At 47.5% G+C, this 27,396-nt stretch overlaps 2 protein-coding genes across 3 annotated transcripts in view; both read left to right on the forward strand.

The window, feature by feature from the left end:
- The window catches only part of LSS (lanosterol synthase), a 57,459-nt gene extending 41,359 nt beyond the window's left edge, over positions 1 to 16,100 (forward strand). The window contains exon 23 of the mRNA XM_061193771.1: positions 16,046 to 16,100. The gene's annotated coding sequence lies outside the window, so the exon portion shown is untranslated. The remainder of the gene's footprint in view (positions 1 to 16,045) is intronic.
- Positions 4,988 to 25,960, forward strand: SPATC1L (spermatogenesis and centriole associated 1 like). 2 transcript variants are annotated; one of them, XM_061193773.1, is made up of 4 exons: positions 4,988 to 5,189; positions 16,046 to 16,396; positions 24,907 to 25,058; positions 25,619 to 25,960. In XM_061193773.1, the coding sequence occupies exons 1-4, from the start codon at positions 4,988 to 4,990 to the stop codon at positions 25,943 to 25,945; spliced, it is 1,032 nt and encodes a 343-aa protein (XP_061049756.1). In that variant the 3' UTR covers positions 25,946 to 25,960. The 2 variants fall into 2 exon arrangements, with proteins under 2 accessions (XP_061049756.1, XP_061049757.1); XM_061193774.1 differs by having other exon boundaries at positions 16,052 to 16,396.
- The last annotated feature ends 1,436 nt before the right edge of the window (positions 25,961 to 27,396 follow it).

The raw sequence follows: 27,396 nt of genomic DNA on the forward strand, positions 1-27,396 counted from the left end.
GCGCCTCTCTACAAGGTGTCTGGTCACAGCAGAATTCACAAGAACCGCCCTCGCAAGTGGCAGCCGAAGGAAGCTGAAGACGCAGCTCTGAAGAGCTCAGTAAACTTACTAGGGGCACTGGGGCAGCATGTCTTGACCTTGGGCTCCCCTCAAAGACATGTGCCTGGCATTTTCACTTGGAATTTCTGGTGCTGTTTTAAAAACCCTCTTTCCTCGCTCAGGATTAGGGTGATAGCGATAACTTCAGAGTTACTTGTTTTCTTCAGGGAAAATAATTCAACCAATAGTTTCTATGTGATGACTATTATTGGTATGTGACTTCCAGCCTTCCTCCCAGGGCAGTGGTGCCCCAGGGGCCATTTGAGACCCGTGCTGCACATGGTGGAGAACAGCTACTTTGGTGGCTTTAGGCAGCCTCTGATGCCTGTCCCACGGCCAGGCCTCTTGTGCAGGATGCAGCGAGCCTGAGACCTCATGTTCCCTGATGGCCCTGGTTCTTGGGAAGGTAGAGGAGCAGGGCTTGCCCTTGGGCCCTCTAGGAATAGGTGAGCGTTGAAGCGGCCTGACGGTGGCCAGAAGACTTAAAACATCAAACAGAGCTTCAGTGGCCTGTTGGATAATACTGAGTGGTCCAATACGTGTCATCTGAGACCTAGAAAAGCGGGAGGGAGGGTGGAAGGCAGGCAGAAAAACATTGGAAGAAACCATGGCTGAAATTTTCCCTAACACAAGATGTGTAAGCCCACAGATCCATGAACCTCAGCGACAGACCAAAAACCCCACCAAAACCCGCTTTAAGGCTCATGATAATCTGACGAAAACCAAGGATGAATAAATCTCAAAAGCAAACAAAACAAGCACGTTATGTACTGGTGAGCAAAGACAAGGATGACAAGCGACTTCTCATCAGGAACAGACATGCTGGAATGACGTCTTCAAAGTGTTGAAACCTTAAATTCCATATTCAAAGAAAACAGAAATGAAAGCAGAGTGGACCTTTTCCAGACAAACCAACGCTGAAGGAATCATCCAGCAGCCTTGCCTTACGAGAAATGTTCAGTTGTTTAGGTGTGGGAAAGAGATGCCGGGTGGAAACTGATCTTCAGAGAATGAAGAGCACCAGGTGGGAAGTGTGTGGTAAATATAGAAGCTTTCCTTCTTTGTCTAAAAGATTTTTTCTTTAACTTTTTTTCTTTTATTTAATTAATTAATTGATTTTTGGCTGCGTTGGGTCTTCGTTGCTCCACGTGGGCTTTCTCTAGTTGTGGTGAGCGGGGGCTACTCTTTGTTGCGGTGCACGGGCTTCTCATTGCGGTGGCTTGTTGCGGAGCACGTGCTCTAGGCACACGGGCTTTGGTAGTTGTGGCACGTGGGCTCAGTAGTTGTGGCGGACGGGCTTAGTTGCTCCGCAGCAGTGGGATCTTCCCGGAACAGGGCTCAAACCCATGTCCCCTGCATTGGCAGGCAGAGTCTTAACCACTGTGCCACCAGGGAAGTCCCTAAAATTAACTTTTAAAAGCAAAAATAATAATGGTGGTTTTAACATAAGAAGTCAAAGATATGACAACACACAGGATGTTGAAGGAGGATGGAGGCTCCTACCTGGTGTATGAAGTGGTGTGCTATGTACAGGTAGACTGTGATAAGCAGAAGAAACCTTCTGTAAACCCTAGAGGAAACCACTAGAAAAGCAAGCGGCACAGCTGGTAAACTAATAAAGGAGGTAAAATAACCCTCCTAAAATAGAAGGAGGTGAGAAAAAGAAGAACAAAGGACAGATGGGACAAATAGAAAACAGTATAATAGACTTAAACCCAACTCTTATGGACTGAATTGTGCCCCCCCACTCCAAATTCATATGATACTGCCTCTGGAGATGGGGCCTTTAAGAAGATAATTAAGGTTCAATGAGGTCCTAAGGGTGGGTCCCTGATCCAGCAGAACTCGTGTCCTTGTAAGAGAGAGAGACACCAGGAACACACACACAGAGGAAAGACCACATGAGGACCCAGGGTGGGCGGTCGTCTGCACATGAGGAGAGAGGCCACAGGAGGGACCAGCCCTGCCAGTACCCTTGTCTTGGACTTCTAGCTTACAGAACTGTAAGAAAATAAATGTTGTTTAAGCCACGCAGTCTGTGGTGGTTTGTTATGGCAGCCCTAGAAGACTAATACACCAACCATTTAAATAATTTTATTAACTGTAAAGGCCAAGCACTCTGGTTAAAAGGCAGAGACTTTAACCAGAGATTGTTAACATTGGATGAAAAAGCATGACCCATCAATGTTGTCCATAGAAATTTTTAGTATAAAGATACAGACAGGATAAAAGTGAAAGTTTAGAAAAATACATAACATAAAAACACAAATAAGAAGAAAAAGTGCTATATTAATATCAGTACATTTCAGGAAAAGGAATAGTACCAGAAATAAAAAGACATTTACTAACAATAAAAATGTCAATTCATCAAGAAGGCATAGCAATCTTAAATGTATGGGCACCTAATAACAGAGCTTCAAAATACATGAAGCAAAAACTGGTGGGACTAAAGAAAGAATTAGACAAATACACAATTGAAGTGGGAGACTGTAATACTTGTCTCAGCAACTGTAGACAAAACCTTCAACCAACTTGAGGAACTGGCATCTGTACAGCTCCCAGCATTCTTTCCTAGTGCTCATTCACTAAGATTGGCCATATGCTGGATCATGAGACAAGTCTCAAGAAATTCAAAAGGATTGAAACTGTACAGAGTGTACTGTGACCACTGTGGAGTTAAATTAGAAATCAGTAACAAAAAGACTTAGAAAATCCCAAATATTTGGAAATGAAACAATACACTTCTAAATCATCTATAGTAAAAAATAAAAGCACAAGGGGAATTAGAAAATATTTCAAGCTGAATGAAAATAAAAACATGACATCAAAATTTGTGGGATGTAGCTAAAGCAGTGCTTAGAGAAATGTTTACAGGCTTACATATTAATGCTGTAGATAAGGTTTAAAATCAATGATTTAAGTGTCCATCTTAAGAATCTTAAAACCAAAGTAAGTAGAAGGAAGGATATACCAGACAAAAGGGTAGAAGTCAAATGCTACAGAAAACATAAAAGAAGATCAGTGAAACCAAAAGTTGATGCTTTGAGAAAAGTAACAAGCCTCTAGTCTGACCAAGTAAGAAAGAAAACGACCTATATCGGGAATACAAAAGGGTACCTCACTATAGATCCTGCAGAAGTAAGTCGTTCAGCCTGCCCCCTAAGCCTGGCCACCCTCCTCCTTGGATCACACGGTTCCCACATGATCTGCTTTACATGCTCCTGCAAAAACCTGCTAACACTGTTTCTGCACTTTCACATTTGGTTTTCTGCCTCGGCTGGACCTATTTGTCCTCAGAGGCATGACACCTCAGAGAAGATAATAAGGAAATACGAGCTATGCAATGCCAGTACTCCACAATGTAGATGATGTGGACAAATTCCTCAAAAGACACAGTTGTTAGCTAGATAGCATGAGAAGAAATGGAAAATTTAAGTGATTTTATATCTATTTAAGAAATTGAATCAGAAACTAAAAGCTTTCCTGGAAGAAAACTTTAAGCTCACATGGCTTTGCTGGTGAATTTATCAACCATTTAAGAGAGAAATAGCAATGTAACACAACATCCAGAAAATGGAGGAGGGAACACTTTGCAACTCATTGTATAAGGTCAATATGACCTTGATAGCAAAACCAGACCAGGACATTACAAGAAAAGGAGATACAGATCAATTTCCCTCATGAACATAGAAAATACTTAAAATATTAGAAGTTGAATCCAGTGATGTGTTAGAAGGGAAGTGCATCATGACCAGGAAACTGGCAGGATGTTCCCAGGTCCATGGCTGGAGGGTACCACCTGGAGAGGGTTTTCTTGTGGGGGGAAAGAAATGGCACTGTAAATGCGAGGGGAGGGGCCGGCGGAGGGGAGCTCCTCACCCCCCGGCCCTGTTCTCGGGAGGCTGGCGGGGCATCTGCCCTGGGGCCTTCCTCAGTGGGCGCTGTCCACGTTCCCGCCGTCCTGTCAGCTCTGTCTCGGCATGCAACCCTTCTCCGCAGATCCCACCCGAGATTGGGTGGGCGACATCACACTAAGCTGTGAGTCTGGGGAAGGCAGGGCTGCGTTCTGCCTGGAGGCTCCTCCCCCTCCCCCTGCCCTCGAGGCGTCGAGGCGTCGAGGCGTCGGCTGAAGGGGAGAGAAGACGCTGCTCCTGTTCTGGGCTGTGTCCTCAGGCGGAGACGCAGGCGACCCGGCTGCGGCCTTTGGAGCCAGGAGACAGTGCTGAGTTTGTGCACCTCCCGGGTAGTTAGTGGGAGTGGGGGGGGTCGCGGAGGTCACCCTGACCAAGGACTGGAATCTGGCAGGACTCTGCATGTGGGTGGGTGGTCCAGACGGCCCTGGGCCCTGGCCAGCGCTCCTCAGGTCCGGTAATGGTCCGTGTCCCTGACACTCAGTGCTGGTGGCCCGTGTGGGGACACTGACGTGCTGCCCGGACCCTCTGGACCAGGGGAGTGTGGTCGGCAGGTGGCCTCCAACTGCCAGCCCCCTCGAGCCCGCTGGAGCTGTGTAGGCCGCGGGGGCCGTCGAGGGGCTCCCCGGCCCGCCTTCCTTGCGTCCACGGCCTCCTCTCCCTCAAGGGTGCGACCCAGAGTTCTGGCTGTTCCTGGGACATGCCAGAACATTCCTGTCTGGGCCTTGGCCTGCGCTGTTCCCTGCGCTGGGGTGCCCGTCCCGCGAGGCCGCAGGCGCCCCCTCCCCACCCTCCTGCCCCCTCCCCTCCGCTCCCTCGTGGCCGCGGGGCGCCGCTGCTTTAAGGGCGACATCACAAGGCTGCGGAAGGCCAGGCGCGTGGAACTCCGGGCTCTTGGTGTTTCTGGGGCGCCCCTGGGCTCCGGATTCCCACCTCCATGCGGCCACGGCCCGCACGTGAGCCCTGAGGACGCGGCCATGGCTGAGGGCAGCGAGCTGACGAACAGGCTCATGAGCGAGAACGCGGACCTCAAGAAGCAGGTGCGCCTCATGAAGGAGAACCAGATGCTGAAGCGGCTGCTCAGTGAGAGCTGCCAGGAGAGCTGTGGGCGCGGGGGCCGCGGCCTGCTCATCCCCAAGGCGCCTGCCTACCCCGAGGCCTGCTCCCCTGGCAGTGCAGGTGAGCCCGGGCCTGTGTCCTCAGGCGGGTCCGCACCCGGGGCGGGAAGGGCGCCCGGGAGGTAGGACCTGCAGCGTCACCGGCAGGAGGTGAGGGAGGAGCCGTGAAGCAGCGCGCCCTGTGGGAGCCGCTCCAGAGGCCGTGGCGCTTTCTGTGGAATTAGTTGGCTGCGCTGTAAACATTTTCACACGTGGAGTATGATTTAGGGCGCGCTTGGAGCCCTGACCTTGGCCTTGAGTGGTCGGGATGTGGACAGTGGGCCCCTGACCAGGCAGCCTCCTTGTCCCCCGAGGCGGTGATCACTCACTGCCCAGCAGGGCGGGCAGAGTCCACACCCCAGCCCTCGCCCTGGGGTGCCCGCCCCCGTGGACCTGCTGTCTCTTGGGGTGAGCCGTTCAACTGGGCGTGAGATGTTTTCCTTTCCTTCTGGAAGCAGTTGAGCTGCTGCCAGTTCCGCAGCAGGATGCCCGGGCTGCTCTGGGGACCTCCATTGTGGGGTCACCTCCTGGAGTCCACCGCATGCCTGCTGCCACCCTGAGCAAGCAGGCCCACGTGGAAGGTGGCGCCATCACCCATCAGCCCCCTGCACACAGCTTGTGGGCGCAGTGTGTCCCCAGGGTGCGAGGGTCCCTCACGGCATGTCCACACCTTCAGCCTCAGGGGGCCTTGAGGAAGGAGCTCAGACAAGCAGGGGGTCCTCGTGGGGGGATGGAGGGTAAAGGAGGGGCAGCTGGAGAAACCCGGGGGCCCGTGTCCTGAGCTCCTGCCGGTGGTCAAGGCACACACTTGTCCCCGGGCGCTTGCTCACGGTGCTGTGTCCCGCGTGTGACGCCTGCAGAGGGTCCGTGCCGCCTTCGCAGCCTGCGAGGGACGCCTAGTGCACGGTGGCTCATGAGGCACTGGTCCCAAGGCCTCGTCTGCACTGTGGCAACTGTCAAGAGTCACCTGCCTTGTGCCGCTCTGTCACCCTTCATCCCAAGAATTGAGTTGTGCCAGGGCCTACCCTCAGGGCTCAGAGCCATCCACGCAGTCAGCCGGGGACAGGCTCGCTGGGCCCTCCCTCACTCCCCGCCTCACCGGGCCGGAAGGGTGGGCTGCGGGCGAGGTGCAGGCCCTCGCTCAGGCTGGGCTGTTCCCCGTCAGACTCCAAGTCGGCCCGGAGTCTCTGGGACCGTGGCCAGCACCCCGCCTGTGGGCAAGCCCAGATCCTGCCGGGCAGCAGTGTTAGGAGGAGCCCCAGCCCCTGGCCAGCCCGCGGCCACCAGGCCTTCCACAGAGAGGCCTTGGAGCCCCAGCTGCAGGGCGAGGGCCAAGGTCGGCGTGGGCCCCAGCCATCCTCAGGGTCACCTCCATGCCCAGGGTTCAGCCTTCGGCAGAGGGTGCAGCCTTGACCTTGGGGCTGGACTTGGAGAACCAGCAGGAGTTCCTGCGAGCAGCTCAAGGTACAGACGGAAGAGAGCTGCCCGCAGCAGCGGCTCACTGTCTGCATTCCAAACAGGACGTGCTCTGAAAACCCGTTTTTCTCATTTACCGGCGTCACTCAGGGAACATGGCTACCCCAAGGCTGGGCCTGGGCTCCTGGCCCCGCTCCCAGAGGCGGCCGCTGTCAGCGTCTACTCGGCGTCTCTCTGACCTTGTCGGTGGCCGTTTGTGCGTGTGTCTAGGGATCCTTTTGGTTGACATAACTGGGGCTGAGCCGTTCTACACGTTGATCTCCCCGACCGTCCATCTTGCTGTCGTTGCCCATCGGCCCTCTCCTGGAGGGTACACTGTTCCCTGTGGGCTCACCACAAGCCCTTCAGCCTGGACCCCACGGCAGCAGCGCCTTTCCAGCTCCCTGTGACCGCGGATGGCCTCACGTGTGCATCTGCGTCCTGCTGAGGGGTAGCTGTCGGGAAGCCCTTAGGTCAAAGGCCGCTTGCAGTTGAAACGTTGAAGAGGACACTGGGACCCTCTCCAAAAGGCTGCGGCCTCGACACCCTGCACCTTCCCAGTGCACGGCCTCACCCGTGGGAGCTGAACCAGGCCACACCGGGGGCTCCTGGGGCCGCTTCGAGCATATGGCACACATGAGCCAAGGGACAGAGGCGGGGGCGGCCTCGACCGTCCCGGCCCCTCCCTCCTGGGCCTTATTCCTTCAGACCATGCTGGTCCCCGAGCCCCTCGAGTCACGGAGCCTCCGCTGTTGCCTGGACTCCTTGTCCTGGGTGGAGTGTCAGGTGATTTCAGTAGTTTCTGAGTATCTCTCTCCCTCTTTCCCTTTAACACCGTGATGTAGCTGTTTCTGTATTGTTATAAATATATTTCAAATGGCTGTGTAATATTCCAAAAATCAGATGAACCACAATTTAAAGAACTCTTTTTATGTTTGAAATGACAGTTCTTTTTTCTTACCCTGAGGTAAATACCACAGCAAAATACTTTATATTTAGGGTTATTTCCTTAGGGTATGTTTTCCTAAAAGTAGAATCACTGGCTCAGAAGGCAGGGGTAATTTTTTTCACATTTCTTCTGCTTACATTTACCCAGAGGATGATTTCATCTACTGCAGTTTTATTAAGCTATTTTCTGTTTCTTCAAGTCTCTTTAGCCATTTCTCACACATAAATCTTTCCCATTAATTAGTTTATTCCTGGAGCACTTTATGTTACTTGTTGCAATCATGGATGGGAATTCTTTTTCCATTGTATTTTCGGTTATCAGTGTTGCTATGTTTTGGAAGGCTGTTGATTTGTAGATATTTATCCTATATCCAGCCCGTTCATAAGGTGTTTTATTCTGCTAAGTTTTTCAGTTCATTCTCCTATGTTTTCTAAGTCTGTAGTTGCTCTGTTTACAAACGATCATTTTAAACGAGGTTGACAGCTCATACACTTGTTTCTGTCTTTGTCTTTGTTCCTCAGAACTTCCAGGACCTTTGGCCTTGGCAGCCTCCCCCCTATCCTCCTGGTGGGTGGTGGGCAGTGAATGGCCCTGTCTGCCCAGGGATCAGGGGAATGCAGTCTGGGTGCAGTCTGGGTGCTGGGGAAGTAGTCCTTATTTTTAAAGAACAAAAAAAAAGAATTGAGAAACGGCTCATTTTGTTAAATTTTTATGACCTCGTTTTGGCATCGGCGGAAGTGCCCTCAGCTGCTTCTCGCAGCTCGTCTGTGGGGTCTTGTTATGCTGCTTCGTTGAGAGACCCCGTGGGTCCTGGGCCTGAGCTGTGTCAGTTGTGGCATCTGTTTGGCTGGGGCTTTGCTTAGGATCTCTGGACCCTGTTCCTACATGAATCTGGGCTACAGTTTTCTTTCTGTGGGTTGTCTTTGCAGGGATTTGATATCAGAGTTGTGACAATTTATAACCTTAATAGTCAAGCATCTTCTAATTTTTTCAGTGTTCCAACCTCATTTATATGATGTAGGGATTGTTTGGGAACTTGAAAGAACTCACTCACCAACCAATCACCCAGGCCTGCAGCCCTTTGCAGCATAATTATTCTGTAACTTCTAGGTTTTTCTTTTTTGCTTATTGGTCCATTTAGGTTTTCTACTTCTGAGTCATTTAAAATAATTTCCCAGATGATCTCTCCTTTTATTAAAATTTTCAATTAATATTCAATTGTACATAATATCAATACTTTTATAATTTAAACATTATCTTCCTAGTCATTCTTATATCACTTTTCTTATTTCCAATTTTATTCCTTTATGTTTTCTGTTTCTCTAAAGTAGCTTTCCACAGTTTCGCTATCTTATTGGACTTTCCATAGAGCTGTGTCGAGTTTATTTCTGCTGCCATTTTTATTATTTTCTAACTTTTTCTTTCTTTAAGAGTTCATTCCCATATGAGTGTTTAATTTTTTGGTGATGTTTGAGAAGTAATTAAAGGATTTAAGTTACTAATTTCACTCTAAATACAGTTTTTTGTTTTATAAAGCATTTTTTTAAAATTTATTTTTTGGCTGCGTTGGGTCTTTGTTGCTGCACGCAGGCTTTCTCTAGTTGTGGTGAGCGGGGGTTACTCTTTGTTGCAGTGCACGGGCTGCTCATTGCATGGCTTCTCTTGTTGCAGAGCATGGGATCTAGGCGCGTGGGCTTCAGTAGTTGAGGCACATGGGCTCAGTAGTTGTGGCTCGCAGGCTCTAGAGCGCAGGCCCAGTAGTTGTGGTGCACAGGCTTCCTTGCTCCGCAGCATGTGGAATCTTCCCGGACCAAAGCTTGAACCCGTGTCCCCTGCATTGGAAGGCGGATTCTTAACCACTGTGCCACCAGGGAGGTCCCTCTAAATACAGGGATTTAAAAAATTATTTTAATTTAATTTAATTTATTTTTTTATGCAGCAGGTTCTTATTAGTTATCCATTTTATACATATTAGTGTATATATGTCAATCCCAATCTCCCAATTCACCACACCCGCCCACCACTTTCCCCCCTTGGTGTCCATACGTTTGTTCTCTACATCTGTGTCTCTATTTCTGCCCTGCAAACCGGTTCATCTGTACCATTGTTCTAGGCTCCACATATATGCATTATTATATGATATTTGTTTTTCTCTTTCTGACTTACATCACTCTGTATGAGAGTCTCTAGATCCATCCACGTCTCTACAAATGACCCAATTTTGAACCTTTTTATGGCTGAGTAATATTCCATTGTATATATGTACCACATCTTCTTTATCCATTCTTCTGTCGATGGGCATTTAGGTTGCTTCCATGACCTGGCTATTGTAAATAGTGCTGCAATGAACATTGGGGTGCATGTGTCTTTTTGAATTATGGTTTTCTCTGGGTATATGCCCAGTAGTGGGATTGCTGGATCATATGGTAATTCTATTTTTAGTTTTTTAAGGAACCTCCGTACTGTTCTCCGTAGTGGCTGTATCAGTTTACATTCCCACCAACAGTGCAAGAGGGTTCCCTTTTCTCCACACCCTCTCCAGCATTTGTTGTTTGTAGATTTTCTGATGATGCCCATTCTAACTGGTGTGAGGTGATACCTCATTGTAGTTTTGATTTGCATTTCTCTAATTATTAGTGATGTTGAGCAGCTTTTCATGTGCTTCTTGGCCATCTGTATGTCTTCTTTGGAGAAATGTCTATTTAGGTCTTCTGCCCATTTTTTGATTGGGTTGTTTGTTTTTTTAGTATTGAGCTGCATGAGCTGTTTATATATTTTGGAGATTAATCCTTTGCCCATTGATTTGTTTGCAAATATTTTCTCCCATTCTGAGGGTTGTCTTTTCATCCTGTTTGTAGTTTCCTTTGCTTTGCAAAAGCTCTTAAGTTTCATTAGGTCCCATTTGTTTATTTTTGGTTTCATTTCCATTACTCTAGGAGGTGGATCAAAAAAGATCTTGCTGTGATTTATGGCAAAGAGTGTTCTTCCTATGTTTTCCTCTAAGAGTTTTATAGTGTCTGGTCTTACATTTAGGTCTGTAATCCATTTTGAGTTTATTTTTGTGTATGGTGTTAGGGAGTGTTCTAATTTAATTCTTTTACATGTAGCTGTCCAGTTTTCCCAGCACCACTTATTGAAGAGACTGTCTTTTCTCCATTGTATATCCTTGCCTCCTTCGTCACAGATTAGTTGACCATAGGTGCGTGGATTTATCTCTGGGCTTTCTATCCTTTTCCATTGACCTATATTTCTGTTTTTGTGCCAGTACCATATTGTCTTGATTACTGTAACTTTGTAGTATTGTCTGAAGTCAGGGAGTCTGATTCCTCCCGCTCCGTTTTTTTCCCCTCAAGATTGCTTTGGCTATTCAGGGTCTTTTGTGTCTCCCTACAAATTTTAAGACTTTTTGTTCTAGTTCTGTAAAAATGCCATTGGTAATTTGATAGGGATTGCATTGAATCTGTAGATTGCTTTGGGTAGTAGAGTCATTTTCACAATGTTGATGCTTCCAATCCAAGAACATGGTATATCTCTCCATCTGTTGGTATCATCTTTAATTTCTTTCATCAGTGTCTTATAGTTTTCTGCATACAGGTCTTTTGTCTCCCTTGGTAGGTTTATTCCTAGGTATTTTATTCTTTTTGTTGCAATGGTAAATGGGAGTGTTTCCTTAATTTCTCTTTCAGATTTTTCATCATTAGTGTATAGGAATGCAAGAGATTTTTGTGCATTAATATTGTATCTTGCAACTTTACCAAATTCATTGATTAACTCTAGTAGTTTTCTGGTGGCATCTTTAGGATTCTCTATGTATAGTATCATGTCATCTGGAAACAGTGACAGTTTTACTTCTTCTTTTCCAATTTGTATTCCTTTTATTTCTTTTTCTTCTCTGATTGCCGTGGCTAGGACTTCCAAAACTATGTTGAATAATAGTGGTGAGAATGGACATCCTTGTCTTGTTCCTGATCTTAGAGGAAATGCTTTCAGTTTTTCACCATTGAGAATGATGTTTGCTGTGGGTTTGTCGTATATGGCCTTTATTATGTTGAGGAAGGTTTTCTCTATGCCCATTTTCTGGAGAGTTTTTATCATAAATGAGTGTTGAATTTTGTCAAAAGCTTTTTTTGCATCTATTGAGATGATCATATGGTTTTTATTCTTCAATTTGTTAATATGGTGTATCACATTGATTGATTTGCGTATGTTGAAGAATCCTTGCATCCCTGGGATAAATCCCACTTGATCATGGTGTATGATCCTTTTACTGTATTGTTGGATTCTTTTTGCTAGTATTTTGTTGAGAGTTTTTGCATCTATATTCATCAGTGATATTGGTCTGTAATTTTCTTTTTTTGTAGTATCTTTGTCTGGTTTTGGTATCAGGGTGATGGTGGCTTCATAGAATGAGTTTGGGAGTGTTCCTTCCTCTACAATTTTTTGGAAGAGTTTGAGAAGGATTGGTGTTAGCTCTTCTCTAAATGTTTGATAGAATTCACCTGTGAAGCCATCTGGTCCTGGGCTTTTGTTTGTTGGAAGATTTTTAATCACAGTTTCAATTTCATTACTTGTGATTGGTCTGTTCATATTTTCTGTTTCTTCCTGGTTCAGTCTTGGAAGGTTATACCTTTCTAAGAATTTGTTCATTTCTTCCAGGTTGTCCACTTTATTGGCATAGAGTTGCTTGTAGTAGTCTCTTAGGATGCTTTGTATTTCTGTGGTGTCTGTTGTAACTTCTCCTTTTTCATTTCTAATTTTATTGATTTGAGTCCTCTCCCTCTTTTTCTTGATGAGTTCGGCTAATGGTTCATCAACTTCGTTTATCTTCTCAAAGAACCAGCTTTTAGTTTTGTTGATCTTTGCTATTGTTTTCTTTGTTTCTATTTCATTTATTTCTACTCTGATCTTTATGATTTCTTTCCTTCTGCTAACTTTGGGTTTTGTTTGTTCTTCTTTCTCTAGTTCCTTTAGGTGTAAGGTTAGATTGTTTATTTGAGATTTTTCTTGTTTCTTGAGGTAGGCTTGTATAGCTATAAACTTCCCTCTTAGAACTGCTTTTGCTGCATCCCATAGGTTTTGGATTGTCGTGTTTTTGTTGTAATTTGTCTCTAGGTATTTTTTGATTTCTTCAGTGCTCTCTTGGCTATTTAGTAACGTATTGTTTAGCCGCCATGTGTTTGTTTTTTTTACTTTTTTTTAACGTTTTTTTCCCCTGTAATTGATGTCTAATCTCATAGAAAAGATGCTTGATATGATTTCAATTTTCTTAAATTTACTGAGGCTTGATTTGTGACCCAAGATGTGATCTATCCAGGAGAATGTTCCATGTGCACTTGAGAAGAAAGTGTAATCTGCTGTTTTGGATGGAATGTGCTATAAATATCAGTTAAATATCAATTAAATCTATCTGGTCTATTGTGTCATTTAATGCGTGTGTTTCCTTATTAATTTTATTTCTGGATGATCTGTCCATTGGTGTAAGTGAGGTGTTAAAGTCCCCCACTATTATTGTGTTACTGTCGATTTCCCCTTTTGTAGCTGTTAGCAGTTGCCTTATGTATTGAGGTGCTCCTATGTTGGGTGCATATATATTTATAATTGTTATATCTTCTTCTTGGATTGATCCCTTGATCATTATGTAGTGTCCTTCCTTGTATCTTGTAATATTCTTTATTTTAAAGTCTATTTTATCTGATACGAGTATTGCTACTCCAGCTTTCTTTTGATTTCCATTTGCATGGAATATCTTTTTCCATCCCCTCACTTTTCAGTCTGTATGTGTCCCTAGGTCTGAAGTGGGTCTCTTGTAGACAGCATATAGATGGGTCTTGTTTTTGTATCCATTCAGCAAGCCTGTGTCTTTTGGTTGGAGCATTTAATCCATTCACGTTTAAGGTAATTATCAATATGTATGTTCCTATGACCATTTTCTGAATTGTTTTGGGTTTGTTTTTGTAGGTCCTTTTCTTCTCTTGTGTTTCCCTCTTAGGGAAGTTCCTTTAGCATTTGTTGTAGAGCTGGTTTGGTGGTGCTGAATTCTCTTAACTTTTGCTTGTCTGTAAAGCTTTTGATTTCTCCGTCGAATCTGAATGAGATCCTTGCCGGGTAGAGTAATCTTGGTTGTAGGTTCTTCCCTTTCATCACTTTAAATATATCATGCCACTCCCTTCTGGCTTGTAGAGTTTCTGCTGAGAAATCAGCTGTTAACCTTATGGGAGTTCCCTTGTATGTTATTTGTCGTTTTTCCCTTGTTGCTTTCAATAATTTGTCTTTAATTTTTGTCAGTTTGATTACTATGTGTCTCGGCGTGTTTCTCCTTGGGTTTATCCTGCCTGGGACTCTCTGCGCTTCCTGGACTTGGGTGGCTATTTCCTTTCCCATGTTAGGGAAGTTTTCAACTATAATCTCTTCAAATATTTTCTCAGGTCCTTTCTCTCTCTCTTCTCCTTCTGGGACCCCTATAATGTGAATGTGGTGCATTTAATGTTGTCCCAGAGGTCTCTTAGGCTGTCTTCATTTCTTTTCATTCTTGTTTCTTTATTCTGTTCTGCAGCAGTGAATTCCACCATTCTGTCTTCCAGGTCACTTATCTGTTCTTCTGCCTCAGTTATTCTGCTATTGATTCCTTCTAGTGTGGTTTTCATTTCAGTTATTGTATTACCCATCTCTGTTTGTTTGTTCTTTAATTCTTCTAGGTCTTTATTAAACATTTCTTGCATCTTCTCAACCTTTGCCTCCATTCTTTTTCCGAGGTCCTGGATCATCTTCACTATCATTATTCTGAATTCTTTTTCTGGAAGGTTTCCTGTCTCCACTTCATTTAATTGTTTTTCTAGGGTTTTATCTTGTTCCTTCATCTGGTACATAGCCCTCTGCCTTTTCATCTTGTCTATCTTTCTGTGAATGTGGTTTTTGTTCCACAGGCTGCAGGATTGTAGTTCTTCTTGCTTCTGCTGTCTGCCCTCTCCAGAGGAGAATTTAGATGATTACTTTTATCCACCAGTTCATTTTCAGACTTGCTCAGTTTGTAATGCTCTTAAAACATCCAGGTTGAGACGTAGAGTCAGCAGCATCAGAAACTCAGATGATAGATCTTGACTGACGTAGAAGAAAATGAATCAATAGTCAATCTAACGATACCAAGGGACCACTGCTGATCGAAAACCCTGTCTTCAAACTGAGAGCAGAGTTCTTCCCGTTATATGTTAAATCCTCTCTGAAATCCTGCTAGTGTTGGAGGGCCTCCTGCAGAGGCGGGGTTGGCTGTGTCTCACCGTGAGGACAAGGACACTGGCAGCAGAAGTTCTGGGAAGTACTCCTTGGCGTGAGCCCTCCCAGCGTCCGCCTAAATACAGTTTTAAATGTACTGATGTTGTAATATATATAGTGTTCTGATTTTCATTATTTTTCAGTAATCATTTTTTTCCTATTTTTATTTCCTCCTTGATCTGATCATTACTTAAGAGAATGCTTTTAATTCTGAGGAGATGGAGTTTTCTATTGACTCTCATTTTTCATTTACAGTTTTATTGTAATGTGACGTGAAAATTTGGACTTCACTGAGGATTAAATAAATTTTTTTTTTTTTTAACGATTAAGACAACTTTATTAAGCCTTGGGAATAACAGAAGAGAATTTCAATTCACTAAATAGAAACCAAATGAAAAGTGCAAACCCACCTGGCCACACAACAATCCCTTTAAAACTGGGTCATAGATGTGGCTCTTCCCCAAGTCCATGAGGTGAGTTTTTCCAGCCCCTGCCCACTGCTGGCACAGCCCACCTCCCCTTGGAATATTTGCGTCCTGAGCACAGGGCTCCAGGCTCCTCTGGGGCTGAGCCAGAGGAAGAATCCAGCTCTGGGGACCCTTGACGCCTCAGCCTTGTTAAGCTCCTGAGGTGTGTCCCGTTGACAGTTTGTGGGCTGTGTGTTTGGCAGGGGATGCACATCGAGGGACGCTGATCACGGCTTTGCTTTTACAAGGAAACTTGGAAACAGCCCCACATGGATCCGTGGGATGATGGATAAAAAAATCTGTGTCTGTGTGCAGTGTGTGTGCACGTGTGCCGGGAAATGGTTAAATGAACCAGTGAGCTACCAAATGACTCAGTCAATGTGGATAAATCTCAAAAAAACATAAGTTTCAGAATAAAAACGTGTCAGATGATACCATTTATGTAAAATTTAAGAAGCACATAAAAGTCACTGTCATACTGTGTGGATGCACAGGTGGGAGGAGGCGTCAGAGGCACCCACGCTCACTGTGCCCGTGAACCCGAGGCTGCTAGTGTCCTTGGGTGCTGGCGCCCATAGCTGTTTCACCCACGTGTCCGTCACCTCCTCCAAAGCGGAAATGGGAGCAGGTGTCAGAGCCGGGGCAGGGTGTGTGCGTGTTCTTAAAGTGGTCTCTACACTTCTCGGGATGTTTCGGGAACCTCAGCCTGACGTCTCCTTCCTCTCCTCCCTGCCCCAGTTCCAGATTTTGGAAGGTTCAGCAGTGGCCCTGATGCGCCCTCCCAGCTGCAGGCGTCCTCCCTGGAGGACCTGCTGTGCTCACACGCCCCCCTCTCCAGCGAGGACGATGCCTCCCCGGGCTGTGCGACCTCCTCCCAGGTGCCCTTCAAGGCTTTCCTCAGCTCCCCGGAGCTGTCTGCACCCCACAGCTCTGACTGGAAGCTGTCCCCGCTCCTGAGTCCCTTGCAGGACCCGCTGGCGGACAAGACCCTGCAGGAGCCCAGGGAGGTGGGCCGGCCCAAGAAGGTGTGCTTCTTGGAGAGCAGCCTGCCCTCCGGGGACAGGACCAGGAGGAGCTACTACCTTAACGGTACAGCGGGCGAGGGGTGAGTGAGGGGTGGGAGGCTGCTGCTGGGGAGCGTGGTCCGGGCTCTGTGCTGCTGAATTTATCTGTGTCAGTATTGATTCCAATACACACTGTCTCAATTACTGTAGCTTTATAATAAGACTGTAAATTAGATAGTATAAGTTCTTCAACTTTGTTCTTTTTGTCAAAGTTGTTCTGGCTATTCTAGGTTCTTCCGTATGAATTTTAGAATCAACTTGCCCATTTCTACAAAAAAACCTTGCTGGCATTTTGATTGGAATTGTCCTGGACCTCCAGGTCACTTTTCAGAGAAATGGCATTGTAACAATATTGAATCTTCAGATGTGTGAACACTGTACTGGCGTATCTTGTTTTATTGCACTTTGCTTTATGTGTGCTTCACAGATATGGCATTTTTTACAAATTGAAGGTTTGTGGCAGCCCTACGTGGAGCAAGTCTATTGGTACCACTTTTCCAACAGCATTTGCTCACATAATGTCTGTGTGTCACGTTTTGGTAATTCTTGCAATATTTCACACTTTTCCATTATTATTATCTTTGTTGTGGTGATCTTCGATCAGTGGTCTTTGATGTTACTATTATAACTGTTTTGGGACACCAAGGACTATGCGCATACAAGACGGCAAACTTAATGCATATATGTTGTGGGCGTTCTGACTGCTCCACCTACCAGCCCTCCCCTGTCTCTCTCCCTCTCCTCAGGCCTCGCTATTCCCTGAGACAAAACAATATTGAAATTAGGCCAATTAATAACCTAAGTGTTCAAGTGAAAGGAAGAGTCACATGTCTCTCACTTTAAACCACAAGCTAGAAATGATGAAGCTGAGTGAGGAAGGCAGGTCAAAAGCCGAGATGGGCTAAAGCTGGGTCTCTTGTGCCAAACAGTTAGCCAAGCTGTGAAGGCAAAGGAAAGTTCTGGAGGAAATTAAAGTGCTACAGTGATCACACGAATGATAAGAAAGTGAAACAGCCTTATTGCTGATATGGAGAAAGTTTCAGTGGTCTGGATAGAGGATCAAACCAGCCACAACATTCCCTTCAGTCACAGCCTAATCCAGAGCAAGGCCCTAACTCTCTCCAATTCCATGAAGGCTGAGAGAGGTGAGGAAGCTGCAGAAGAGAAGTTTGAAGTTAGCAGAGGGTGGTCCATGAGGTTTAAGGAAAGAAGCCATCTCCATGACATAAAAGTGCCAGGTGAAGCAGCAAGTGCTGATGTAGAAGCTGCAGCCAGCTGTCCAGAAGATCCAGGTAAGATAATTCATGAAGGTGGCTACACTAAACAACCGATTTTCAATGTAGACGAAGCAGTCTTCTGTTGGAAGAAGATTCTATCTAGGACTTTACAGTTAGAGAGGAGAAGTCACTGCCTGGCTTCAAAGCTTCAAAGGACAGGCTGACTCTCTTGTTAGGGGCTAATGCAGCTGGTGACTTGAAGTTGAAGCCAATGCTCATTTATCGTCTGAAAACCCTAAGAGCACTCTGCCTATGCTCTATAAATGGACAACAAAGCCTGGATAACAGCACATCTGTTTGCAAAATGGTTTACTGAATACTTTAAGCCCCCTACTGAGACCTACTGCTCAGAAAAAAGGATTCCTTTCAAAATATTACTGCTCATCGACAATGTACCTGGTCACCCTGGAGCTCTGATGGAGATGGACAATGAGATAAAGGTTGTTTTCATGTCTGCTAACACAACATCCATCCTGCAGCCCATGGATCAAGGAGTCATTTTGACTTTCAGGTCTTATTATTGAAGAAATACATTTTGTAAGGTTACAGCTGCCACAGACAGTGATTCCTCTGATGGATCGGGGCAAAGTCAATTGAAACCTTCTGGAAAGGATTCATCATTCTAGATACCATTAAGAACATTCATGATTCACGGGAAGAGGTCAACATATCAACATTAACAGGAGTTTGGAAGAAGTTGGTACCCTCATGGATGACTTTGAGAGGTTCAAGACCTCAGTGTGGGGCTTCCCTGGTGGCGCAGTGGTTAAGAATCCGCCTGCCAATGCAGGGGATACGGTTTCGAGCCCTGGTCCTCGAAAATCCCACATGCTGTGGAGCAACTAAGACTGTGTGCCGCAACTACTGAGCCCACACACCACAACTACTGAAGCCTGCACGCCTAGAGCCCGTGCTCCGCAATAAAAGAAGCCACCGCAATGAGAAGCCCTCGCACTGCAACAAAGAGTAGCTCCTGCTCACCGCAACTAGAGAAAGCCTGCGTGCAGCAACGAAGACCCAACGCAGCCAAAAACAAAACAAAACCCTAATATTCGATTATTTAAAAAAAAAAAAAAAGAACTTAGTGGGGGAAATAACTGCAGATGTGGTGGAAACTGCAGGAGAACTAGAATCAGAAGTGGAGCCTGAGGTGTGACTGACTTGCTGCAATCTCAGGATAAAGCCTTCATAGATGGGGAGCTGCTTTTTATGGATGAGCTAAGAAAGTGGTTTCTTGAAATGGAATCTACTCCTGGTGAAGATGCTGTAAAGATTGTTGAAATGACAACAAAGGATTTAGAACATTACATAAACTTAGTCAATAAAGTAGCAGCAGGGTTTGAGAGGATTAACTTTAATTTTGAAAGAAGTTCTATCGTGGGTGAAATGCTATGAAACAGCATTGCATGCTACGGAGGAATTGTTCTTGAAATGAGGAGTCAGTCAATGTGGCAAACTTCATTGTTACCTTTTTAAAGAAATTGCCACACCAACCCAGCCTTCAGCAACCACCACCCTGATCAGTCAGCAGCCATCAGCACTGAGGCAGGGGCCCTCCACCAGCAAAAAGGTTGTGACTCACTGAAGACTCAAATGATGGTTAGCATTTTTTAGCAATAAAGTATTTTAAAATTAAGGTATGTACATTGTTTTTTTTTGGACATAATGTTATCACACACTATAGACTACAGTATAGTGTAAACCTAATTTTATGTGCACTGAAAAACCAAAAAAATTCATGTGACTTGCTTTAGTGTGATATTTTGCTTTATTGTGGTGGTCTGGAACTGAATCAGCAATATATCCAAGGTATGCCTGTGTATCTCTCCATTTATTTAGTTCTTTAAAAATATCACTCAGCAATATTTTATAGTTTTCTGTGTACAGATCTTGCACATTTTTGTTGAATTTATCCCTTAGTATTTCATGTTTTTGATGCTGAAAAATAAATAGTATTATTTTTATCAATATGAATTTCTGATTATTTGTTTCTAGTATATAGTAACACAATTGGTTTTGTATATTGACCCCATTTGTCAACTTGACTGGGCCATTAGGTGCCCAGATATTTGGTCAAATATTATTCTGGGTATTTCTGTGAGGATGTTTTTGGATGAGTTTAATATTTAAATCAATAGACTGAGTAAAGCAGATTGACTTCCTTAATGTGGGTGGGCCTCATCCAATCAATTGAAGGCCTGAATAGAAATGGTGACAGTGGGCATTCTTGTCTTTTTCGGATCTAGGGGGAAAGCATTCAGTCTGTCACCGTTAAGTATGATGTCAGCTAAGTTTTGTAGATGCCCTCCATCAGGCTGAGGAAGTCCCCTTCAATCCCTTGTTTGCTTAGAGTCGTCCTGGACGGATCTTGGAATTTGTTGAATGCTTTTTCTGCACCTATTGAGATGAGCATTTGGTTTTCATGTGTAGTTTGCTAATATGGTAAATAACATTGATTGATTTTTGAATTATAAACCAACCTTGCATTACTGAGATAAACCTCACTTGGTCGTGATGTATTTACACTTTTTTGTATTGTTTGATTCAATTTACTAAATTTTTGTTAAGAATTTTTGCAGTCTGTGAGGGATATTGGTCTCTAGTTTTCTTATAATGTCATTTTTTGACTTTGATATTGGGTTAATGTCAGCCTCAGTGAATGAGGAAGAAAGTGTTCCATTCTCTTTAATTATCTAGATCAGTTTGTGTAGAACTGGCATTATGTATTCCTTAGGTGTCTGGTAAAATTCACCACTGAAACCATCTGAGCGTTGAATTTTCTTTGTAGGAACATTCTCTCCCCACCCCAACAAATTCAATTTCCTTAGTTGATGTAAGGCTGTTCAGATTTTTTTAAATTTCTTCTTGAGTGAGCTTTGGTAGTTCACTCACAAAAAAAGATACAAAAGTGAGCTTTTGTATCTTTTAAGGAATTGGTTCATTTCATCCAAGTTGTTAAATTTATGGGCATAAAGTTGTTGTTAATATTACATTATTATCCTTTTAATGTCTGTAAAATCTGTGGTGATGCCATCTCTCATTTCTGATAGTGGTAATTTTTGTCTTCTTTCTCTTTTTCTGTAATAAGTCTGGATAGAGGTTTATCAATCTTACTGACTTTTTTTCTTTGAGGAATAGGTTTTTGGCTGGATCTTGGAAGGCCCAAGTTGGCTAGACATGATTTCTAGATCCTCTCAGGTGTAGCTCGTTTCTTCCGCCTAATTTATACTTTAGGGAGAGAGGGAAGCAGGGAGAAGGACTGATTCCTGATGAGATTAATGTATTAATACAGAAGGGGGAGTTTGCACCCTGCTCCTCCATGGGCCCCATTTTCCCTAACATGTTTCTGTGCAGTGTATCTGGTTCTCAGCTTTAATTCCTGGGTAACTTCTGCAGCACTGCTAAGTGATTAAGGAAGGAGAACACTGAAAACTACAAAACATGGTTGAAAGAAATTAAGGAAGACTTAAATAAATGGAAGAAATCTTGCGGTCATGGCTTAAAAGACTTAATATTATCAAGATGGCAAAACCTCCCAAATTGATCCACAAATCTCAATGCAATCCTTATCAAAATCCCACCTGGCTCCTTTGCAGAAATTGACATGCTGATCCTAAAATTTGTATGGAAATGCATGGGACTCAGAATAGGCAAAGCAATCTTGAAAAAGGAGAATAAAATCGGAGGACTCACATTTCCCAATTTCAAAATTTACTATAAAGTTACAGTAATCAACAGCGTGGTACGTGTATAAGAACAGGCATACAAGTCAATGAAATAGAATAAGTCCAGAGATAAACCCATGCATTTACAGGTTTGATCTTTGACAAGGGTTCCAAGACAATTCAGTGGGGAGAGAAGAGTCTTTTCAACAAACGGTGCTGGGAAAGTGGATATCCACGTGCAAAATAATGAAGTTGGACTTCACACCACGTATGAAAATTAACTCAAAATAGATCAAAGACTTAAAAGACCTAAAACCATAAAACTCTTAGAAGAAAACATAGACATAACTCTTATGACCTTGGATTTGGCAATAGAGTCATAGCTGTGACACCAAAGGCATGAGCAACGAAAGAAAAAACAGATATATCAGACTTTATCAAAGGTAAACACTTTGGTGTTTCAAAGGAACATTTCAAGAAAGTGAAATGTCAACTCACGGAATGGGGGAAAATATGTGTAAATCATGTATCCGATGAGGGAGGGAACAGTATCCAGAATACATAAGAACACTTACAACTCATCAGGAAAAGACAAACAATCCAATTAGAAATGGGCAAAGAATTTAAATAGACATTTCCCCAAAGAAGGCAGACAAATGGCCAATAAGCACGTGAAAATATGTTCAATATCCTCAGCCATCAGCGAAATGCAAATGAAAACCGCAGTGAGACACCACTTCACATCCACTAGGATGGTTATAATAAAAGAGACAGACAATAACCAGTGTTGGAGAGGGTGTGGAGGAACTGGCACCTACACACATCGCCACTGTGGAAAACAGTTGGGCAGTCCCTCAAAAAGTTAGACATAGAGTTACCTCGTGTCCCAGCAATTCCATTCCTAGGTATATCGCTGAAAGAATTGAAAACATTTGTCCACACAAAAATGTTTATATGAGCGTTCATAGCAGCATTATTCATATTAGCCAACAAGTGGAAACAGCCTGGATGCCTCTCCGTGGGGGAATGGATAAACAGAATGTGCTGTATCCATACAATGGAATGTTATTCAGCCATAAATAGGACTGAAGTTCTGACACACGTTACAACACGGATGTGCCATGAAAACATGCTGGCTGAATGAAGCCAGTCACGAAAGACCACATATTGTGTGATTCCACTGATATGAAATGTCCAGAGTAGATAAATCCATAGGGACAGAAAGTAGATGTGTGGTTGCAGGGTGAATTGTGAGTGACTGCTAATTGGGTACAGGGTTTTGTAGACTGTGGTGATGGTTATATGACTTGGTGAATATACTAAAAGCCACTGGACTGCATATTTGAAAAGAGGGAATTTTATCATGTGAATTACATCTCAATAAAAAGAGTTAAAAGTCATTGGGAAGCAGCGAGCCCCTCAACCTCAGTTCCTTTGTGTGTAAGTGGAGTCTGAGGCCCCTCAAAGGCTCATCGTGAGGATGAGTCAAACCGCTGAAGGACCAGAGATGCTCCTGGAGGAGGGAACGGACGCAGCCCGGCCTCAGCTGGGTTGGTTGCTGGCGGCCTCGAGGGCCCCTCTGAGGCGGGCCGAGCCCCTGTCGCCAGGAACCTCCCCGTCACCACCGGTTTAACCCTGAGTCCAGAGCCGGTCCTGCCGCTCCAGCCGCAGCCGCCAGATTACTTTCTCGACACCCTCTGTGGCTCCCTGTCTCCACAGGGTCAGCCCAGCATTTCTCCTGGGCCCTCAGACACCTGGCTCTCTGCTGCCCCCAACCCTGTGACCTTGTGACCCCAGGGCCCTCACAGGGCTCTGGGTCGTGTGGCTCAGGGGAGGCCCTCTGCCCCGGGCATCCACACCCCCTCGGCCCCTCCGTCGGCCCACCCATCTGCCCGGCCCACATCCCCTGAGACCCGGACTATTCTGAGTTCGGCCTTGTCCTCCCCGCTCAGCACCTGCACAGGCCCGGCCGAGGGAGCGGAAGGACGGATGTCCCCCCAGCCTCTCCTGGTGTCCGCAGAGGAGGAGGCTGCCAATACCTGGCCTTGATAAGCCCGTGCTGACTGGCGATCACGTTCCTATGGAGAGTGACCGGGCGGGGTTCTGGGATGGGGGGCTGTGTGGACAGTCACAGGATGGGGCCAAGGGAAGCAGAACAGCTGCCTGCGGTCACAGGCAGGGTTGGTCCTGGAGCCCAGCGCTCATGCCCACACAGACAGCCCGCAGGAGCAGTTCAGCAACTCCCCGGGCCACTGAGCCCTGCCAGCATGGGTGGGGAGTCAGGCCGACCTCTCTGTGTGCTGGGGGTCCTGAGCCTTTGGTGGGCACAGGTGTCTGTGGGTAACAGGACCGGGGGGCCGGCTCTCCACGCGGAGCACCCAGCCCGTTTGTGCACTGCCCGCCCGGTGGACGGACCTGGCAGGGCTGCACCATCCAACACCCTTGGAAGGGGTTTGGATCACGGGCGGGTTTGAAGGTTGCAGGGCTTTAGGAAAAGCTTTAGAAACGGGCACGTTATTAAATGTCTCCCATGGGGAAGAAAGGGCAGAGCGTGGAAGGCACAGGATCCTGTGCCGAGAGCCTGCGCCCCCCGAGCCGGGCATGTCCTGGTCAGTGAGGGCGCCCCGGGCATTGTGAGGCAGGCCCTTTCTCACTCGGCCGTCTCTCAAGGTCAGGTGCACCTGGTGATAACAGTCGGCAGTGTGATCTTCAAAGAGCACAGTGGTTTTGAAGGGTATTGATCGTATCACGGTTGTCAGGTGGAAGACTTGCTGACATCGGAGACTGCTGTGGGGAGGGGAGATTTGGAAGCAGGTTTTGGAGGGGAGGGTGGTTGATGTGCCGGGGTGACGGAGGGAAATAATTAAAATTAGAATCTCCTGCCAACGCAGCAATCCTGTTCACAACGAAGGAAAGTCTTATTACTGAATAAGCACTAGACCAGCATGCGATGTACACAGGCTGCCAAGACAGAGCCTCACCGTTTCACGTAGCTACGCAGACTGGACCCACACGTGTTACTTACGTGTTCTTCAGTTAACCAGACCCCACCCTCAGGTGGGGGACACGCCTAGCCCATCCCGAGTTCACCTGGTCATAGGGCTGGGGCCTCTGAGGGGTCAACCTTGACTGGGTGTTGAGCAGACCTGGGGACAAGAAAAATAATCCTGGGCTGTGAAACAGGCTTTTAAAGTGTTTACATCCATCTTTGTTGGGGAGCGGGGGAGGGATGGAGAAAGGACCCGGGATCAGGGTGCTCACGGAACATGCCAAGAACAGGGAGGAGAGGAAAGCTCTCTTTCCCCTTTGGCAACAGAAAATTCGAAGTTTCCTTTTAAATTTGTGTTTGCCTCACAGTGGAGGGCAGGTGTCAGTGGGCAGGAGGGTGCCCCCTCAGGTCACGACCAGGGCCCTGCGGGAAGGCTCTGCCGGGCTCCCGAGGCTTCACCCCAAACCCACAGTGTCTGCGTTTGGGTCGGTCCTCTCCCTGAAATGGACCCTGGAGCACAGGCAGGAGGAAGGTTGGTGGCCCCTGACCCTCCGAGTCCTGGCCGGCCTGTCTCACTGGCCCCCCCGCCCCCCTCCCCCCACAGAGATCCAGAGCTTTGCCGGCACTGAGAAGGACGGGCGCATCGTTGGGGAGATCGCCTTCCAGCTGGACCGGCGCATCCTGGCCTATGTCTTCCCAGGGGTGACCCGGCTCTATGGCTTCACTGTGTCCAACATCCCTGAGAAGATCAAGCAGGTGCGCCTCCCTGCCTGGGGCCCTCCCTGCCCTGGGGTCCCCTTCCTGCCCTAGGACCCTCCCCCTGCCCCGGGGTCCCCTTGCTGCCCTAGGACTCCCCCTTGCCCCAGGGTCCCCTTGCTGCCCCATCACATGTGGTGCCCACACGGCTGCAGCCCTGGGCGAGCCTGAGTGGTGTCTGAGGCACATGTGCCAGGGGACACGATGAGCTGGTCCCATGAGTCCCTTTGCTCTCGACCTGTGCTTCCTGGCTTGGGACAGTCTCAGGAGTGGCTCCAGGCCGGGGAGTACTTTCACGCTCAGCCCCGGCTGGCAAGACACCTTCTGCGCGCCTGCGGTGCGGCTCCCTGCTTTCCCTGACACTGTGCTGGAGGGAAACTGGGAGACGGCTCCCCTGGCGGGGGCCTGGCTGTGGGCCTCAGTGTCACCACCTACACAGCTGCGCTCGGGGAATCTAGCCCCTGCCCCGGCCCGGCCCCTGGGCCTCGCCTCCGGCCCCCCTCCACGCCCCCGTCCGCGGGTTCCGGGCTGTGCCCGCCCACCCGCGCCTGTGCCCACAGACGTCCATCAAGCCCCTGGACGGCTCAGTGGATGAGAAGAGGCGGCGGGAGCTGACGCACCGCTTCCTGACGCTGACGGCGCGCCTGGAGAGGCTGGGCTACAGCCGCCACGTGCACCCCGCGTTCAGCGAGTTCCTCATCAACACCTACGGCATCCTGAAGCAGCGGCCCGACCTGCGCGCCAACCCGCTGCACAGCAGCCCGGCCGCCCTGCGCAAGCTGGTCATCGACGTCGTGCCCCCCAAGTTCCTGGGCGACTCGCTGCTGCTGCTCAATTGCCTGTGCGAGCTCTCCAAGGAGGACAGCCGCCCGCTCTTCGCCTGGTGAACCCGCCGACCCGCGCCTCCCTGCAATAAACGCGCGCTGCAACCCGCGCGCCGCGCTCCTCGTCCGCTCCCCGGAGGGCGCGCTGAGGGCGCCGGGGCCCGGTGCGCCGCCGGCCGGCGCCCGGCCGCCCGCCCCGCCGCCCCGCCGCCCACACCTGCGCGGCGAGTCGCACTCTATTAAAAGTCGTCTGTTTGCTGTTCCTCCTTTACCGCTGCTCTTTGAGGGCGGAGGCCCCGCTGTGTTTGGTACGAGGCCACCAACCCCGAGGACCCGTCCGCACACACGGCGCCTGGCCCCCTCCCCTGGGGTCGCAGTGCCTCCTCTCGGAAGGGCAGCGGTCCGTCCCCCTGGGGGTTTCCCCGAAGGCGGAGCCCGGGGCAAGGATTCGGCAGCAGGCAGGACAGCTGCAGAATCTGCAGGGCGGAGTGAAAACACAGGCCCCTTTTTCGGAAGTCAGGAATTGCAGGACAGCGACTGCAGCGCTTTAAACCACGTGCCCGCGTGCAGCTGTGTGGGTGTGCCCTGCCGGTGAGGCTGGCGCAGGACAGGCAGTTTACTTGGGAGATGATTCGAGGAAGCCGGAGCCCTCAGGGGAGGGGAGCCAGTGTGCAAAGGGCGTCGATTTTCTGCCTGGTTCTGGGATCGAGAGCCCTGGTCCCTTTGGTTGGAAGGTGATAGTAGAAACTAGCAAGCGGGTGCTGGTGAGATGGCTTTTTCCTGTAAATGGTGGAGCTTTCCAGGGTCCGCTATTCAGGAGCTATCTTTAGCACCTGCCAAAAATTTTAATGTCTCAAAACTGCCCCCAAGAACTGGTCCCACTCCCCTGAGATAGAAAAATAATAGAAAAGAAAAAACAAAACAAAACTGGTCCCAGCATCACACTGGGTCCTGTCCCTGCATCTTGCGTTCCCAGCCGTGGCCAAGCCCTGGCCCAGAACCGTCTCCGTAGGACACACAGCCCCACTCCTGCCAGAGCCCTCTGGCCCCCGACTCTCCTGAAGCCTAGAGAGGGCAGGTGGCCCCCTGGGGCTCTGCAGTCAGGACACCTTCCTGGTTCCTTCTCTGCTGTAGGTATGAGGATGAAGGTGCTAGGGCACCCTGTCCCTTGGTTGTCACAGCCTTGTGTGTCCCAGATGCACTGGCCCCTGTCTCAGTCAGCTCAGGTCCTGTAACAAATACCACCGACAGGGCGGCTTAAACAATAGAAATTTATCATCTCACAATTCTGGAGGCTGAAATCTGCGATCCAGGTGCCACAGGGCTGGTTCCTCCTGGAGCCTCTCCCCTGGGCATGTGGACAGCCGTCTCCTCCCTGTGTCCTCACGTGGTCATCACTCTCTGTGGGTGTCTATGTCCTAATCTCATAAGGATGCCAGTCCTATGGGATCAGGCCCACTCTAGTGACCTCATTTTAACCTCATTATCTCTGCAAAGACCCTGTCTCCAGGCAC

Source organism: Eubalaena glacialis, chromosome 6 (assembly GCF_028564815.1).
Source record: "Eubalaena glacialis isolate mEubGla1 chromosome 6, mEubGla1.1.hap2.+ XY, whole genome shotgun sequence".
Lineage (NCBI taxonomy): Eukaryota > Metazoa > Chordata > Mammalia > Artiodactyla > Balaenidae > Eubalaena > Eubalaena glacialis.